The sequence below is a fragment of the Podarcis liolepis genome (assembly GCF_965112155.1).
Source record: "Podarcis liolepis genome assembly, chromosome: 9".
Taxonomy (NCBI): Eukaryota; Metazoa; Chordata; class Lepidosauria; order Squamata; family Lacertidae; genus Podarcis; species Podarcis liolepis.
Window position 1 is genome coordinate 19267157 of NC_139564.1, and position 19104 is coordinate 19286260.

The window sequence follows — 19104 nt, forward strand, 5'->3', positions numbered from 1 at the left end:
TAAAGAAAAGAGAGCAGGGGTCTTTAAATCACCTATCTATAGTTAGCAACCGGAAAGAAGACAGTTCCTACTATGTTGAGATGTACTTATACTTAAATTGCAGCAATTGTTTCTGCATTTGCATCTCTACATATCAATTAGCCTATGCAAATCTTACAAAAATCCATGTCGACTTTTGCCCTCTTTTTTTGGTGCTCTTGCTTGGCGATGCCTAAGTGACCAACCTGAACTCCCCATGCAAACTAATGAAGGTGATGCAGGGAGCAGGGAGCACTTAAAGAATTTGATTGTTTCAGCTGCAGAGTGTGCAGAATCCCAAATTTAGCCTGTCTCCTTGGCATTATCCGGTTGACAACACTTCCAAGTTTGAGGGCTTTTTCTGACTGGTCAGCATGCTGATTCAATGCAGCAGAAGCCTGAAAGCCACATGACAGCTGTGACAATGCCTGCTGTTTCCTGCTAGGTCAAACGACAGTCCACAAACTAGCTAAATCAGCATTGGTGGCACCATCTTACAGAGTAATGCAGTACTGCTATCTCATTGCATCTGGCCTGCCTTAAGGTAGCTGCCTCTGCTTTTGGCTACTGTTAAAATCAGCCATGGGGAAAGCTGCTGCTTCCTGGGATGAAACCTCAGGCAGGTCAGCATAGCAGGTGGTCCTTAGGGCATACGCAGCACACCAGCCATGTGCAATGGCTTGTCACATGCTTTGCAACTCCACTATTCCTGCTCCTACTTTATAAAACACCTGGTGAACCACAATGTATTGCTGGCATGCCACATATGGTTCTGTGGGACATTTGTTGTGCTTAGTTTTATTATGTTACTCAAGATCTGCACATCTGCAAAGCAAACCAACAGAATACACACACATGCACACATGCACAAATATATATATACATGCATACATACTTGAACGTACATACATAGATACATGCACAATGTTTCTGTATGCTACTTTTATGCAGACAGTGCATATATGGGCAACCAACAAGGACCTGGGGAACAGCCTCATTGGCTCCTGCATATGTCAGCAGGTTAGATGCCTCTATTACTAATTCTCAGAAGATGTTTTCCTGTGCATGCAAATTCTAGAGAAAATGAGAAGACACCCACGGACCATGTGGACTAAGATGGGCAGATAGGAAAAGATTATTGTCTTTGGGAGACTCAGACCTTGACACTGCTTAGAACTTAATCCCCTTTTAATGAGTCCGGGATGCAAGTAATAATATTATGATGAATAAAATGCAGTAATTTTCCAAGAGAAGCTGTCAGACATTGCCCCAAATAAACCCCATGCAGAGCAAGGAAGATTTGCTGGCTTGCTTTTTTCAGCTGCAGGCAGATAATAGTTTTTAAGAGAGTTTAAGATTGTATAGCACAGGTAGTATCACCCATGGTGTACTAATTTGTTCTGTTCTGCTGTTACCTGTTTTGAAATAGGTGTTGCAGGTTTTTTTAACCACTCTACAAATACCTACAAAATTGGATTGACCTGTGGTGACATGGGAATGAGTGCACACCCACCAAGGGCAACACCTCTTTGATACCACCTTCAGCTTTCCAAAACCTATATACCTTGTCTTCATCCTACTCCTTCAAACACTTCCCCCCTGTGTTTCCAATCACTACAGAAACCAGTCACTCTGCTTTTGTAACAAAGATAGTACACTTTGATGTTCTGGAAGACATGGTGCCAAAATGCATTCAGAATGAAAATTGAATTTGCTAGCAAAGCATTATAAAATGCAAACATCTTCTAGGCAGAGGTTATTGATATTGTTATGGATTCTTGTTATGTAAAACTCTTGGGAATAATCCACTCTGTAGGAAACTTGCAAGTGGTAGCAGTAAGATACGATACTGGCAATCCAGCCAAATACTTAATGATGGGAATCTAAACTTCACATCAGTACAGTGGTACTTCGGGTTACAGACACTTCAGGTTACAGACGCTTCAGGTTACAGACTCCACTAACCCAGAAATAGTACCTCAGGTTAAGAACTTTGCTTCAGGATGAGAACAGAAATCGTGCTCCGGCGGCATGGCGGCAGTGAGAGGCCCCATTAGCTAAAGTGGTACCTCAGGTTAAGAACAGTTTCAGGTTAAGAATGGACCTCCAGAATGAATTAAGTTCTTAACCCAAGGCACCACTGTATAGATGTCACCAGTGAAGGACCTTTACCATGATGCAGCAAACCTACCTAGGCTTACCTAGTAGTGCCTCTCATTTCCCCAGAGCCCAGTACCTGCCCTGGATCCCCTGCCTTCCGGCTTCCCTTGGCGGACACCTCTGAAGACTGCTGCCCCACTCTCTCCCGTCACTGCCTGCTGGGAGCCCACCCAGCCTCCTGCAACCATACAGTTGCCTCAGGCTGAGAGTGGTTTGTGTGTGTGGGGGGGGAGCCTATTCTGCTATGGCTAGAAGCTGCCCAACCTCCCCGGATCACAGAGTTCATGGAGAGTGAAAGTGATGCTCTCGCTTCCAGTTTCCGGAATACCACACACACTTGAACATAAGCCAGTATTGCCTCCCTTTAACCTGCAGGAGACAGTGAGAGCCATCAGGCTAGGTGGGCAGGCTCAGAGATGTAAATGGTGGGTCCAGGCCCCTGGGAAAGGAGTGCCAGGTGCTGACACTGCAGCCACAGAAGAGGAGGAGGAGGAGGAGGAGGAGGAGGAGGAGGAGGAGGAGGAGGAGTTTGGATTTGCTATCTTGCTTTATCACTACCCGAAGGAGTCTCAAAGCAGCTAACATTCTCCTTTCCCTTCCTCCCCCACAACAAACACTCTGTGAAGTGAGTGGGGCTGAGAGACTTTAAAGAAGTGTGACTAGCCCAAGGTCACCCAGCAGCTGCATGTGGAAGAGTGGGGACGTGAACCCGGCTCACCAGATTACGAGTCTACCGCTCTTAACCACTACACCACACTGGCTCTCCACACTGGAAGAGCCCGCCACACTCAGGACACTGTGCTGCCACCACATGCTGAAGTGCTGTTGCTGCCTACCACACCATCTGCACCTCAGAGAAGCGGTTCCCCGACGGGGCATCTGTGCATAGCCAAGTGATGAGACAATGGCCAGTGCCAACAGCAGTGGCACCATGGGCAGCTGGAGCCCTTGCCGTGTGCACCACATAAAAAACCCCAGAAAAAACTCACCCCCCATCCCCTCCCTGGACGTCATTTTAGGCATCCGATTTCCATACATGTCTGGAATTTTCCGGATGCATGGCAAGCCTAAACCCACCCTATATTTGATCGCAAGTGTACATGGATTAACTTGCAGGATAGAACTAGCACCTGGTTTTATAAGTTTATTGCAATGATGATTATTGGCTAATGGGTGATGCGGATGGCAGGAAAGAGAGATTAGATCTCCACCATCCTTGTGACTTCAAACAGTTCTTCAGCTGAGGTCTTCTAAGTGGTCAATGGGCTTTGGGGATCTGGCCCAAATGGTGGGCTACTGGAACCCTTGGAGGCCTGCTGTAACAAATTCACAAAAGCACTTACATACAGTTGCTCCAAGTAAAATGCCACTCTTAGTAGAGTTAAGGAAGAGATGAAGACCTGGGCCACTGAGCCCAATGGGATCCTCACCTGTGCTTTACTTGTTAGCTCATCTCTGATAGAGGTTTGTACCTCTCCCATGCATAAAAGGGTCTTTTCAGCAGTGGCTCCTCAGCTATGGAATATCATTTAACACTTTCCCCCCTGCACCAGCTAAAAATCTTATCTCTTTCCCAAGGCTTTTAATGCTGTGGCTCCTTGATGCACTAGGACACCAATTTCTATAGTTAGCAGGAAGAGAGGTAATATTGACTGATATTTTTTATGCTTTCTATTGGAGCAATTTAACTATTTTTATTGGTATATTGTTTTATGGTTAGTTTGATTTTATATTTGATGCACCCCATCCTGGGATCACTTGCTTGATGAAGAGTGGCTTGAAACAAAATAAATAAATGAAATGAAATACATTTAAATCTGCATTATATAAGGCCACATGCACTGATAGGGAAAGCAGCAGCTGAGGTACATTTCAATTGCAAATTCTCAGGGCAGAAAACTGCAGACAAAGTCATAGAAGAAAGTAATATAACAGCAAGCACTTGATTAACAGCCCTGGTGCTTTTTTTATCGTTATCAACTATTTACAAAGAGGCATTTATATGTTTTGCATCTCTGGGGAACTGGCACTTAGCATTAAAAATACATGAACCACCAATGAAGTTCTGGTGAACCTTATGGCCTGTTAATAATGCAAAAATCTCAGAATCCAGGTGATAATACAGGTAAACAAAAGAAGGAAGAATGCTGGGAGAAGAATTAGCCTAATGTACAAGAGAAATAATTATGGAAAAGGCAGTGTTGGTTCTTATCTCTGCTTTCTTTCTTTGCTCCCCTCTGTATTATAAAACAAAGTATTGTACAACATCCGACCTCATGCACAAAAAACGAAGTCTAAAAAATGCACAATAGCTGTAATCAGGAGGCTAAAATATGGTAATTGCAGCATTTAGATCTCCACACACACAATTCTAAAATGAATGAGTCTAATTATTACCTTAAGGGCATCTTGGGTGTCATCCAGGCAGTAGACACGGATATTATATTCCAAGGATGAGCAGATCAGTGGACCAAAGATGGCCAGCTTGAGACGCTTGGCAGCTGCTTTGGTGATCGACTGCCCTACCAAGGCGTAGGTGCTGAGAGTTTCTGTCAGGATATGGCAGGCCTCTGGATCCAACTGAATGTAGCATGGGGTGGTGAAGTTTTCTTCTCCAACTGCTACCACATCCTAAAAGGTGGGAAGTTAACAACACAAAAGAACAAACATGATCAGCCATATGCATGATGGGATCCATCCAGCTCACTGTTATGATTCAGGAACCACCTACCCAATTAAGCTGCTTTCAAAAGCAGGAGGTGTCTGACAGCAGAGATAGCCAAGAAGCTGAGAATCAGGGGCCAGCATTCAAATAAGTTTAGGGACTGTATCTTTTGGGACCCTTGTTTTTTATTTACTTATTTCTAGAAGCATGAATTGATGCTTTTGAATTATGGTGCTGGAGGAGACTCTTGAGAGTCCCATGGACTGCAAGAAGATCAAACCTATCCATTCTGAAGGAAATCAGCCCTGAGTGCTCACTGGAAGGACAGATCCTGAAGCTGAGGCTCCAATACTTTGGCCACCTCATGAGAAGAGAAGACTCCCTGGAAAAGACCCTGATGTTGGGAAAGATTGAGGGCACAAGGAGAAGGGGCGACAGAGGACGAGATGGTTGGACAGTGTTCTCAGAGCAACCAGCATGAGTTTGACCAAACTGCGGGGGGCAGTGGAAGACAGGAGTGTCTGGAGTGCTCTGGTCCATGGGGTCATGAAGAGTCGGACACGACTAAACAACAACAACAAGAAGCATGTCTAACATGAGTCTACCACTAAAAAGAAACACTAGTTATATAGATACATTGACTTCTAAAAGAAAGCCTAGCAGGAAAGGTGCACTGATCTATTTCTAAAAAATCATCTCCTGAATGCCATCTCACTCATTCTATTTGCAAGCTTACTAAGGAAGAGCATAAGTGAAGATCAAGAGCATGGACAAAACTGACCTGCATAACTGATTATGCTTATGGACAATTATCCTGCTCACAGGTCCATATGCAAAACAAAACCATAGGGAAAGGGTCATAGTGCAATGGCAGATGACCTGCTTTGCATGCAGAAAGTGCCAGGAACAATCCCTAGTGTCTCCGGGTAGGGCAAGGAAACAAATACCCCTGTCTGAGATCCTGGAGAAGCGCTGCCAGTCAGTGCAGACAGTAGTGATGGACCAATGGTCTGACTGAGAGGAAGGCAGCTTTCTATCACTGGATCACAGACAAAGAGATACTTTTGAATACTTCCCCTGCTTATTTTTCTGTGCAATACTGCATGGGGACAAAAGGTGTCTGGTAAGTTTGGCTCAAAAATAAAACAAGCAAGAACATAGGAATGTGCAACTGCAAATGTTGTATCTGTGGCACACGGCGCTCTGACGAACCTTCTCTCTGCAGTCTCCAAAGGATGCTGGCAGTGCTGGTGATCCAGGGAAATAGGGCTGCTGGATCTGGTTATTTCCTAGCTTGGGAACAGATTCAAGACTCTGGGTAGAGGTGATGCTGCACATTTGCAAAGGTGACACCATCCTTCCTAAGGGCTAGGAAGAAAGGTGCCATCTGAAATGCTGATTCTACACACCCCTGCCAGACAAGTCATGAAGCATTTGTGCAGGCACTCATAAGGCTGACCTGCCTCCAGCCAAGCAAACATCTGTTCAATTGAGTAAGAGCAAGAGACAGGAGATTGGATCCCAAAAAGCGTGAGTGAGGACGCTTGCTGAAGGTGAGGCTTACTATGCAAGAACCTTGGTGATTGTTTGCAGACTATGTGTGTGATTCTGGAAACTAGTTTTAACAACTGCATGGTCATGATGAACATATGAAGTTGCCTTCTCCTGAAAAAGAGCATTGGTCCATTTAGCCCAGTCTCAAGGAAGACAGAGAGCTTTTCGCAGCCCTGAGCTTCTGGATTCAGAGATGCCTCAGGGCTTCCGTTAACGGATGGAACAATGTATTTAGCTGTAACTGCTTTTGGGTTTTTTTTTTTATAATTATAATTGTTTTTAGAACGTTCTGTTTTAGAGTGTTTTAGCTTTGCTTTTAAATTGTGTTTATCTGTCCTGGATTCCTTGGGGATATAAATTCAATCCATCAATCAATATTTACTTTTTTATTGCATTTCTATACTGCTTCACAGCAAGGCTCAATGAACAAAATACAAAAATGAAATATAAGCAATAAACACAATGAAACACCATATACAGAATAAAAGTAAATAGCACGCACAAGGAATAAAAGACAGGGACTCCAACTGAAGCCCAATTCAATTAAGGGCTCTTCCACCACATTACAGAAAGCAAGAACACTTGCAATGGCATTTCTCAGTGCACATGGGGAATATATGCAGAAGAAGCAAAACCTAAGCTGGGTAGGACTTTAAACACACACACAAAACACTTGAACTGGGCCTTGAAATAAACAAGTAGCTTGTGCATGCAAAACATGTGTAAAATAGTCTGAGCTATAATTTCCCCACAATTCAAACCATCGTCCTCTGTCTGCAGACCTACACAGAAAGGCAGAATCAGTGCCATATCTGCAGCCCTGCTGGCATAGATATCCGGTCCAGCGGTGGCGTCATGCTGCCATTATTTAGAACAGCCAGATAATTTACCACACATGACTAATAACTTGTCCTGAAGAGTTGTGGCAAGCAAGCATTTATGGTGGTATATGTTGAAGGTCTGTAGACTTACCTCCCACTGTCCCTGGGCAGTTTGGTTCTTCAGCTGGATCTTCCAGTCTTCTGTGTTTGGTTCCGCACAGTGGCGCATTGTCAGAATGACAGGGCGGGTCAGCAGTGCTCCTGGAGGTCCACAGCTCACCACAGGGGTCAAAAGGGTTTGGCTGTCTTCTACCGGTGGCCTGGCAAGATTATAGGAAGGGAAATCCATGTTTTTCACATGATTTTAATAAATATTATGTAGAAGCAGGTTTCTTTTTCAAATCTATCATCATAGTTATTCCTCAGTGCAAGATGTGATGTTCCTTAATGTTTAAACCATTGCACAAGAAGGAAGCACGCAAGAAAAAACACAAAAATCCCAGAACAATGGTAGCCAGCCTTTTTGCAAAGTTCAAGTTGACTAAAAACTACAGAAGTCTTTGCCAACCAGGTGCTCACCAGATGTTTTGGACAACATGTGCCACCAGCTCCAGTAGTTCAAAACATCTGGTGGGCACCAGGTTGGAGAAGGCTTCTATAGAGCAACTTTAATTAATTGTATTTTTTATTTTAGATTTATAAACCGGCTCATGGCTGGAGGTCATCGAAGCAGCAGACAAGATAAAAAAAAAATAGGATAAAACAAGACACTTGACTTCTAAAAGCAATAAAATCATTTCTATGAAAACAACCACATATCTGCAATATACAATGAATGTTCCGGTGGCAACTGGGTCACACCCTCAGGGAAAGCCATCTTCAATATAAACATCTTCAATGACTGTCTAATTTAGGCTGGTAAGGGACGTGGGTGGCGCTGTGGGTTAAACCACAGAGCCTAGGACTTGCTGATCAGAAGGTCAGCGGTTCGAATCCCCGCGACGGGGTGAGCTTCCATTGCTTGGTCCCTGCTCCTGCCAACCTAGCAGTTCGAAAGCATGTCAAAGTGCAAGTTGATAAATAGGTACCTCTCCAGCGGGAAGGTACACGGCATTTCCGTGCACTGCTCTGGTTCGCCAGAAGCGGCTTAGTCATGCTGGCCACATGACCTGGAAGCTGTACACCGGCTCCCTCGGCCAATAAAGCGAGATGAGCGCCGCAACCCCAGAGTCGGTCATAACTGGACCTAATGGTCAGGGGTCCCTTTACCTTTAAGTGATTCCAGAGGGTGGTTCTAGATCAGGGGCAGGGAACTTCATGCCAAGCAGTCAAACGTGACTCTCCAAGCCTCTCTAGGTCACATTCTCTCCCCAAACCAAGCCCATATTGCTCCTTGTCTGCACTCACCTGAGTGCTTCTGCCTGGCTAGAATGCATCATTTGATCATGTTTCCTGCTCTTCCGGATGGAGGACAAAGAGGTGTGCATTTGTAGAAACCTCTGGCTTTTGCATGGCTGAATTGTGACCATGCCTACTACTTTCATGAGTCACCCAGAAGTGCCTACCACCTTCCCTAGACTATAGACTTGTGGCCCCAATCTCATTTTATATGGTCCTCAGCAATTCCTGAAGCTGCTCCATTCTCCTGTCCCTCCAGAGTCCCTTCATTCCTTCCTGCTTGTTCCCTCCTCGTTTTTCTTGGCTCTTTAAAATGTTCTTTCCCTCTTTTTATGTCATTGCCATGGTTCGAAAGTTGAAAATAATAACACTGCCTGCACACAAGACCTAGAAATGGAGGGATTCTGTACTATGGATGAGAAAAGGTCCAGCAGAGAAGGGAGTAAGCTGCACTCCCAAAATATCTATCAGCTATAAAGACTTCAGCCTAATCCACACATCACAGTATGCCAAACTAAGGCTTACCAAGGTGGTGCAAATGAATGCTTTGGATTACTTGTTCATCGTAAAAGGCATCACTGTACCGACTGGGTTTAAAATAGTTTAATTGTCATGACTCTCTCAAGGAACACTGGGAACTGTAGTTTTATATAAGGTTTCTGAGAATTCCATTCCCTACCTAACCTTCTCAGTGAGCTACAAATCTCAGGATTCCCCATGGGGAGTTCATGCTAGCAAACCGATTGTGCCATCTGTCAGTATGTCTGCAATTTGGTTTGCAAAAGTGAAATCTTGCTTTTTGACTGACATGCAGTTTCAACAGCTATATTCAAGGAAAAGGAGAAAGAAGAGCATAGAGTGAGAAGAGGGAAATGAATCACTCACAAAGAGCAAATGGTAACCCTTCCAGTCAGGTTAACTAAAGGCTTTGCAAATTTAAAACTCTATTGTCTTCCTACTGCTGTCTTGCTCTATTAATTTTTTTGTTTGCCTCTTCTTCCAAATTAGGATTTCCCATTTCATTCTTATCACTTTTATCCTCCTCCATGTTTAAATTTTGAAAAAGGTGAGCAAATTTCCCAGTAACTGAAAATGATTCACAATTTTGTCTACAGATCCAAACTGAGACAGAGAGGATGTCTGTACAGGCCTTTAATTATTTGGATTTTTTATTCACAGCTGCTAGGGTGAGCTAATAAAACTCGTACGATGATCAAATTAATTCTGTCAAATGCATTCCTTTAAAAAGGGTAAGTGTTTAAAAAATAATTCTCCAACTCCCGACTCATAAAGGGATCTCACAAATGTTATTTTAATATTCTGCTCCTTTTCAATATCTTTCAATATCTGTTTGCCAGTCACCCACATCACAGCACTCTACCATCACCAAGAGATGACAAATGTGCTCTGGAAGCTGCTTGTAATAACATCACATGGTAATCACAATAGTGCTAGACCTTTGCAAAGATTCAATAATAATCAAATGCATTACTTGCCCACTTAAATGAATGGGACTTAAATGTGCTCAAGTTTGGCTGGGTTCTAAGCCTCATAGAGGGAAAACAAAGTCTTTAAAATGGTGCTCTTTGCTGGGTTGCCAGGTGATTTGACCAAGTTGAACATGGTTAGGGTCCAGCCTAAGTCCCTCTTCTCTGGTCCCACCCCACCCCACTCCCAAAATGCCACTTTTGGGGAGACTTACACCAGTCTTGGGATGCGGATGGCACTGTGGGTTAAACCACAGAGCCTAGGACTTGTAGATCAAAAGGTCGAATCCCCGCAATGGGGTGAGCTCCCATTGCTCGGTCCCTGCTCCTGCCAACCTAGCAGTTCGAAAGCACATCAAAGTACAAGTAGATAAATAGGTACCACTCTGGCGGGAAGGTAAACGGTGTTTCCATGCGCTGCTCTGGTTCGCCAGAAGTGGCTTAGTCAACCTGGCCACATGACCCGGAAGCTGTACGCCGGCTCCCTCGGCCAGTAAAGCCAGAGTCGCAACCCCAGAGTCGGTCACAACTGGACCTAATGGTGAGGGGTCCCTTTACCTTTACCTTACACCAGTCTTGACTCTACCAGCTTCAGCTCAGCTGGCGGAGCCAGGATAAGCAAGTTCCACCTGCGTATATTGGGTTAAGCCAGGGTTGGAGACTTAACGCTGGCTGAAGCTGCTTATCCAGGGCTGGCCCAGGATGTTTCACCAATTAAGGCCATTCCCCTGTGTCCTCTGCCGCCATGCCCCTGCCTCCTTCATGGGTGAGGGGCATAGTGGTAGGGGGCATGGCTGTGGAGGAGGCGGGGCATGGTGGGTGCATGACCCAACAGTGAGCAGTGTGTTCCCTGGGCCCAGATCTTCTGCCAGAGGCAACCACTTCACATTGTGTTATGGGCAGCCCAGCCCTATGTTTCTCCCAGTGGATCTTGCCATAGGATTGTTCCCTAACAATGCAACCCTTTGCATGTCTATTCAGAAATAACATTCATGTGTTTTCCATGGGGCTTACTTTGAGAAAAGAATGCACTGATCCTTATCTCTTTGCTAATAAAGTACTGGTTTACGGTTGCTAGAGCAATTAATAGAATAATTTGAAAGAATATATATCTCATTCCTTTATTATACTTAGCGATTTAAATCTGTAATTAAGAGATGTTAAAGAATTGCTATGTCATATGGTAGTAGCAGCTAGCTTTCTTTATGCTGAGTACTGTAACGAAAGAACAATTCCTATAAATGAGGAATGAAAGAAGATAAATTTCATTGATATGAAATTAAGGAAAAATCAACACGTAAGAACCAAAGAAGGAAGACAAAGATGTAATTATTACAACAAAGACTGTTGTTTGTTTCTCAAGTTTTGCAACAGCAAAACACGTACTTTTATTGATGTTAATCAAGTGATTAATGTTCTAGAGATTGTCGCTGACATACATTACAGCTTAGAAGATGTTTAAAAAGGTGTGCTTACTATTATTCGTAAGGATAATAATATAGGGAAGTTTTGTTTATGTATTTTTGCAACAGTATTTTGTAAAATAAAAATAGTAACACATATCTCAAAAATAACAATGGGCACAATTACACTGGGATGGCAGAGAGTCCTGAAACAATGCTGAACCTACAGAATTTTCCTTGCCATTAACATGTCTTTTGGGGAGAGTGAAGCGAGATCCTGTGAGTATCTGACAGCAACACTACCATTTCATATGGACCATTAGATTCCCATGCTGATGGCTTACTAACACTTTCACTGACACCCTCAGGCTTTTATGTGCTTTAATGGGAAGATAGCACATGAGAGGCCTCACAGTGCTTTGACACCCACAACCTTCATCCAGCAGAAAGAGCAGCTTTATTATTTGGCCAAAGAGTGAATGCTGTCAAGCTCAAGCGGAATGAATCTAGAGAGATTAGAAAGAGAGATAAAAGTTCTGGAGCATGGAGGTGCAAAAACAAGGAGCTGGGATGGAGGCCTGGAGGAATAACACATTTCTGCTTTTAGTCTGAGCTATTAAGAGCTGCTTTGTCGCATTCTGAAGTGAGGCTCACGGGACGCCATGTTTGCAGTGAATTAGCTTTGCTCAAAGAGGGCCTGGTTTTCTCACGCCTCTAACACTCACAACACAATCTTATGCATGTTTACCTTAGGCTACAATCTTAAGCACAGGTACCTAGGAATCAGACCCATTGGACTCAACAAGACTTCTTTCCAAGTACAGGATTGCAGTGCTGAACTTGGCTTGTAACTTTCCATTGTTAAAATCAAGCTTGTACTTCAGTACTCAAACAACTACCGCTGATGATTATTTCTATTGGTGTTTTTGTAAAATGTGCAATTGTGATAAAGGTAAAGGTAAAGGGACCCCTGACCATTAGGTCCAGTCGTGACCGACTCTGGGGTTGTGGCACTCGTCTCGCTTTATTGGCTGAGGGAGCCGGCAGACAGCTTCCGGGTCATGTGGCCAGCATGATTAAGCCACTTCTGGCGAACCAGAGCAGTGCATGGAAACGCCGTTTACCTTCCCGCCGGAGCAGTATCTATTTATCTACTTGCACTATGACGTGCTTTTGAACTGCTAGGTTGGCAGGAGCAGGGACTGAGCAACAGGAGCTCACCCTGTCGCGGGGATTCGAACTGCCGACCTTCTGATCGGCAAGTCCTAGGCTCTGTGGTTTAACCCACAGCGCCACCCGCGTCCCTGTGCAATTGTGATAAACGATCCTAAATGGATTTCAGAATGATGCTGGTCTGCCATGCTACAGGCTTACATAGCTCTTGATGGGTTTTTTGTGTGACACTTTTTGGAGGTGGATGGGTGGGAGGGAGTTGGCTATAACCCTGTTGAACAGCACCTCCAAGGCTGCTGCTTCCCCCCACCCCTTGAATACTGGCATGAACCTGAGAGCTGAGTAGCTGCAAAATTCAAATTCCTACACCGCATGAGAGAGACCTCTGGTTAGAACTACAAACACATGCACACACACACACACACACACACACACACACACAGACGAGTGTTCCATTTCTGGGTCTGCTTGCAAACCATTCTGTGGCCTCAGCAGCTTTTCCAGTCTTGTGTCGATACAGATATATGCTGATCAGAACGCTGTGTTCACACACTTTGCCTCCTCCCTGCAATTAGCGCTAAAGCAAATGCACCGTAAGCAGAGCCTTCTTTTACCTCATGTTTTCTTTTCGGTGAACTGTCACATACATTTCATAGACTCTCCCCTGGGGAACGGCCCCTGCAGGAATCAGCAAACTTACTCCTGCAGAACAACAACGAGAGAGAGAGAAAAGCAGATAAAATAAAGAGTGGAAAAGAAAGGCAGGCTGACCTTTTGAGGAAGAAGCTCGGGAACACATGGCTCTGCATGCCAAAATCCCACTCAAAGCAGGGTGCTTTATGGCTATCTTGATGCTTTTACCTGGCAGTTTATTGCTTGCTGATGCCTCTTCTGCTTGTCTCCAGCAATGAAGGAGTCGGAAAAGGGGGTGTTTCCCCCTCCCTTCTTGTTTTATTTAAGGAACAAGCAGATGGCTGCTCTGTTGCTTACATTGTAAAAATGAAGGAGGGGGAAACAACAATTACATCTACTATTCCAAACAGTAGTAATGGGATCATTTCCCTTGGCAATTCTCATTTAATTAAACTTTTAGAAAGGCCAGCAAAGCATTGCCCCATGAAACAACAGGAGCATTTTTCTTCTGCCGCCCAGAAGATATCAGTTTATCTGGTCATCATCTACCATTTAGATGTGATAGTCAGTCCTGAATATTGTTGAATAGGGCATGGGGAGCTAGGAATCACTCCAAACCAGATCCTAAAATAAATGAAGGAATTTAATGGAAAGAAAGTTTCATATCTGTTCGGCAACCTCTTGCCTCCCAGCCCCCAGCCCCCACTTATCTCATGTTCAGGGGAAGAACTATAACAAACAGAGCTTCTGCTTTCTTGCAGAAGATCCCACGTTCAACCCCTGCTTCCTTCAGGTTGGGATGGGAAGGCTGGAGAACCACTGCCAGTGACAGTGTTGAGCTAGCCATTGCTCTGACTCTGTATAAGGTAACTTCCTATGCATTTCCCTTTGTTCAGGAGGGCCCCCAACATCCTGATAAGGTGCTGTTGTTGTGGGGGTGGGGGTGGGGGGGAGAAGGGGAAGGGAAGCTTTCCTTCCATGACCTTCCTTAAATCAGTATGCAATGTAAAATGTAATGCAATATGTGTATGTACAGTATGTAACTAAAAAACCAATAAATATTATCTTGAAAAAATAAATCAGTATGCAATATCATAGAATCATAAAATCATAGAGTTGTAGAGTTGGAAGGGACCCTGAGGTTCACCTAGTCCCTGCAATCATAGAGTTGGAAGGGACCCTGAGGTTCACCTAGTCCCTGCAATCATAGAGTTGGAAGGGACCCTGAGGTTCACCTAGTCCCTGCAATCATAGAGTTGGAAGGGACCCTGAGGTTCACCTAGTCCCTGCAATCATAGAGTTGGAAGGGACCCTGAGGTTCACCTAGTCCCTGCAATCATAGAGTTGGAAGGGACCCTGAGGTTCACCTAGTCCCTGCAATCATAGAGTTGGAAGGGACCCTGAGGTTCACCTAGTCCCTGCAATCATAGAGTTGGAAGGGACCCTGAGGTTCACCTAGTCCCTGCAATCATAGAGTTGGAAGGGACCCTGAGGTTCATCTAGTCCCTGCAATCATAGAGTTGGAAGGGACCCTGAGGTTCATCTAGTCCCTGCAATCATAGAGTTGGAAGGGACCCTGAGGTTCATCTAGTCCCTGCAATCATAGAGTTGGAAGGGACCCTGAGGTTTACCTAGTCCCTGCAATGCAGGAACATGCAGCTGTCCCATACAGGGATTGAGCCTACAACCTTGGCGTTATCAGCACCATGCTCTAACCAACTGAGCTATCCAGGCTACCCTTTTCCAGATGTTCTAAATGGGTGCAATGGACACCTAGGAAGGGTGGGGTGGTGGCATTGTGGCAGCATACTCCACCCCAGAGCTACACACATTTGTGAAAATTCCTGAGAGCCTGCAAGCATTTAGTTAAATGCACAGTACATTCCCCCTATACAGCTAGAAACCCTTCCTTTGCAATGCTCTGTGTGCATTTAAATGTACTTCTGAAAATGACCATTACAATCCTGGAAAAAGAACTTTCCCTATTTGAAACCCCTAAATATTGCATAATAACTTTCAAATACGAAAACACATATGTATTGAGGGGTTCGATGCAGCAAGAGCAACGCTTTGCACTGGAATCTGCGCCGAGAAAAATAAAAATCTTCTTATTCTAAGCATCTTCCTTTCTATCCATGGTGTTTACAGCAAACTGAAACTTGGAATGACTAAATTGTTTTGTAATTAATTTGTCCTTTTATGTCTAGTGCCAACAGTGAGGCTTTTTGCCTTGAAGGTTGGTTTGTCTTTTGGTGCTACATGAAAGAAAAGGTCAAGGGTTCTGAATCCCACTTCACACATGGAAGTTGAGAGGCCAATGCTTCTGAAGGCAATGACTCAGAGCTTTGCAATTTTCTGCTAAAGAAGGCCAGGGCTTTGGGGAGCGAATATGTGTAATAGCTGAATAAACCCAAATTGGAGAAAGCACTCTTTGGTCTAAACACAGAAGATATAGATTTCCAAGAATGACCTAAATAATTTTATTTGCTGGGGTGGGTGTGTGCGTGCACGTGCATGCACGCGCGCGCGCGCGCGCACACACACACACACACACACTTTAAACCATATTTTGGACACATCAGTCAGTTTAAAAAATAAATTTAAAAAACCAACTACTGTATTTGAAGTCACTTACCTGAATTTGGTACAATCAGATGACCTCCAAGAGAGTTGAAGGTGCTAAAAGCAGTGCACGATGGGTCTGTCTGCCGTGCAAGACTCTGGTTTTTAATGTTTAATGCTTCGTTATCCAGCAAGGATTGAGTGATCTGTGGGGAGAGTTTGGACGAAAAGTCGGACAGCTCATCCTGTGGAGTGACTGCACCCGAATTGTTGTACACCTTGATCTTCAAGTTGGGAAGTGGATCAAGAATGGGTGAGTTGGTCATTGGTATTTTATCTGACACATCATGCAAAGCGTAGACGGGGCCTCTGTACATGGCTGCAGCAGAAGTGAGGTCTGGAGGCACAGCTAGGAGGTCTGTGTTAATAAAAAAAAAGTAATATGGAAATTATTATGCACAAGATATACTCTTTACTAGGTGCAATATTGGCTGGAGTTAAAAAAATAATGTGGCTCTGTGGCAGATGAAATCCAGCATGAATATCTATATCAAGGGTAGCTAATATGATGCTCTCCAGATGTTGAGAACACCAGTTTAGGTAACCCTGATTTACATGGAGACATAGTGAAGACTGCTTGTCGGGGGGGGGGGGGGAGTTGCTATTCCTTACTTGATGTATTGAGAGGCGATAATCACTGGCTTTTAGCTGGATCCATATGATTTACATCCTTGCTTTCATCAACAGGTTAAAAGGGAAATTCATTCTAATTGAACATACTACTGGAAATAATGAAAATAAAGGAAAGTATCTCTCTAACCTTAAAGAGTTTGTCTTTTTACTATACAAGTCAAAGAATATTTCAAAAACTGCAACAACTCCAAAGCCTGTTTGAAAGGAGACTAACGCAATTCAGGAAAAAATGAACATCCCTATTACTCTACCAAGTCTCTGAAAACCAATAATTTGTTTGCATTAGGTCAGCAAAGCTACAAAAACCCAAGACTAGACAAATCCCATAACTTTTAATATTGATTTTAGCAGCAGAACCCAAGCTCAGAATTTTGAAAACTGTATTTCTCTTCATGAAGCCCAACAGCTAGCAATAATGAAACCCCAAATTCATGCCAAAATATTAGTAAAGTTTTGAAGTGTGAAACTCAGAATTATTTTTCTTTCAGCTCCTGCCAAGTATGCTTTGTTATTTATAATTGTGTTTCTGAATGCAGATTCTCTCCCCTCAGTACTAATTTTGACGCAAGTTTGAAAGTGCCTGGTTCATATGCACTTTGTTTGGTTATATGAGATTTCTATAATATAGAAGTAAGTGTACCAGCAAATGTTTAATAATGATGGTGGTGATGGAGCAATAAGTCAGGACTGGATTTAAAGTACTGGACAGAGGGCAACAGTTAATAAGGCTATAGTCATGGCAACTGGAGTCCAACTCCAAATCTCTCTGGAAGAAATGTTCTCTGTCATACTTTTCATGCAAAATGCTGACTGCAAAACATCAGCCTATGCAACCAAATGGAACAGGAAAAGGAAACAGAGAATTCCAAATAACTATGAAATCATGTACTTTATCATTCCTAGTCAGGACTGAATTGTTGCCTGGGGCATCTTCTTGAGTGTCTTCTGCAGCAATGATTTAAATGAATCCTTGGCAACCAAACTGCAGCTCTGCTAATCTTCTGCCTTGGACAAAACTCTGGCTACGTTTACTTGATTTAACTTTAATTTGCAAAATATGATTTCTTTAAAGAAAAAAGAATTGCAGCCTCAGCAAGTGCTTTTCATCAAGTGCCAAGAGGCTTACATGCCTTCATTTTCTGAAGCATCATAGCCACAAATATTTATGAGCACAATCAAGCCTAAGGGTCAATTTATATCATAAATATATTTCCCACCCCCTGGGCTGTACTACTGAAGGCTGCAGGTTGAATGATCTGAGGCATTTGGATTTGGTCCTGGTGTCTCCAAACCCTGTACCAAAAACAGACTCCTGATAGAAGAGACTTACCATCTAGATTTGCCACAATGAAAGGGAGACTAATAGGTTTAAAATGGGATTATGGAAGATAAGGGAAGGTAAATTGATAGCATTCAGTGAAAACCTACATTCTGTCTTCATCCTGTTGATTAATTGCTGATCCATAATTTCATGACCTGCCTTTTAGCACTTGTCCCAGGAAACAAATACATATAACAAAATGAAAACCTTATTGGATAGCTCAGTCGGTAGAGCATGAGACTCTTAATCTCAGGGTTGTGGGTTCAAGTCCCGTGTTGAGTAAAACATGGGAGGACACTGTAGGACATTGAAGGGATTGGAGCAGATGATCCTCATGGTCCTTCCAATTCAGTGATTTGGTGGATGAGGCCAAAGGACTATCTAGTCCAGCATTCTGCTCACATAGAGGCCAATGAGATGCACATGAGCAAGACCTGAGTGCAACAGTGCTCTCCCTGCTTGTGGTTCTTAGGAAATGGTATTCAGAGGCATACCGGCTCCAAGAGTAGAGGAAGAACATATCAATTATAGCCATTGATAGTCTTCTTCTCCATAAAGTTGTCTAATCCTCTTTTAAAAGATGGCCATTCAAGTTACTAGCTGTCACTAAACCTGGTAGGAAGATAAGAGTATATACACATACATACATACATACAGATAAATTTTGATTCCTTATAGGGTGCTAGGTGCTAGGACCCCTTCAGGAAATGTACTGTAATTCACATGGCCCTAGAGATTGTCTTTTTGTGGTCAATGTGAATGGCCAAAGGGAAACTAACCTTGCCTCGCAGCTTTGATATTAACAGGCTGAAATCCACCATTTAGCGCTGAGGAGTCTATAATGTCTGACTCAAAGTCCCGGTGGTTCTTCCTGTAGATGAATAATGCGACGATCACTGAAATAGCCAGGCACACGATCACGGCTATCACAATCCCGACATAGAGAGCTACGTCATCTGAATCAGGAGCAGCTGGGGGAAAAGTGGGTGGGTTGGGGCACAGAAGCATAAAGTATTAATTATGGTCTCAAGAATGTATGAAAGTGTACTTATACATTGCTATCCTTTCCTACAGATGCATACTACCAGTTTTATAGGCTAATTAAAAAACTACTTCAAAAACTCTCCACTTTTAGTAGATATTTATATTTATTAAAAATAATTCTCATAGCTGTTTTCTAATTCTTCATCTATGTATCTCTCTTTCTTGTAAGGAG

General features: G+C 43.5%; 1 protein-coding gene across 3 annotated transcripts in view; it reads right to left on the reverse strand.

The window, feature by feature from the left end:
* Positions 1–19104, reverse strand: part of UNC5C (unc-5 netrin receptor C) — a 317114-nt gene that overhangs the window by 36620 nt on the left and 261390 nt on the right. For all 3 annotated transcript variants that reach the window (XM_083458645.1, XM_083458646.1, XM_083458644.1), the window contains 5 exons: positions 18668–18859; positions 15948–16292; positions 13294–13381; positions 7370–7538; positions 4576–4809 (listed from right to left, as the gene is read on the reverse strand). In XM_083458645.1, coding sequence (XP_083314771.1) covers positions 4576–4809; positions 7370–7538; positions 13294–13381; positions 15948–16292; positions 18668–18859 — 1028 coding nt within the window. The remainder of the gene's footprint in view (positions 1–4575; positions 4810–7369; positions 7539–13293; positions 13382–15947; positions 16293–18667; positions 18860–19104) is intronic.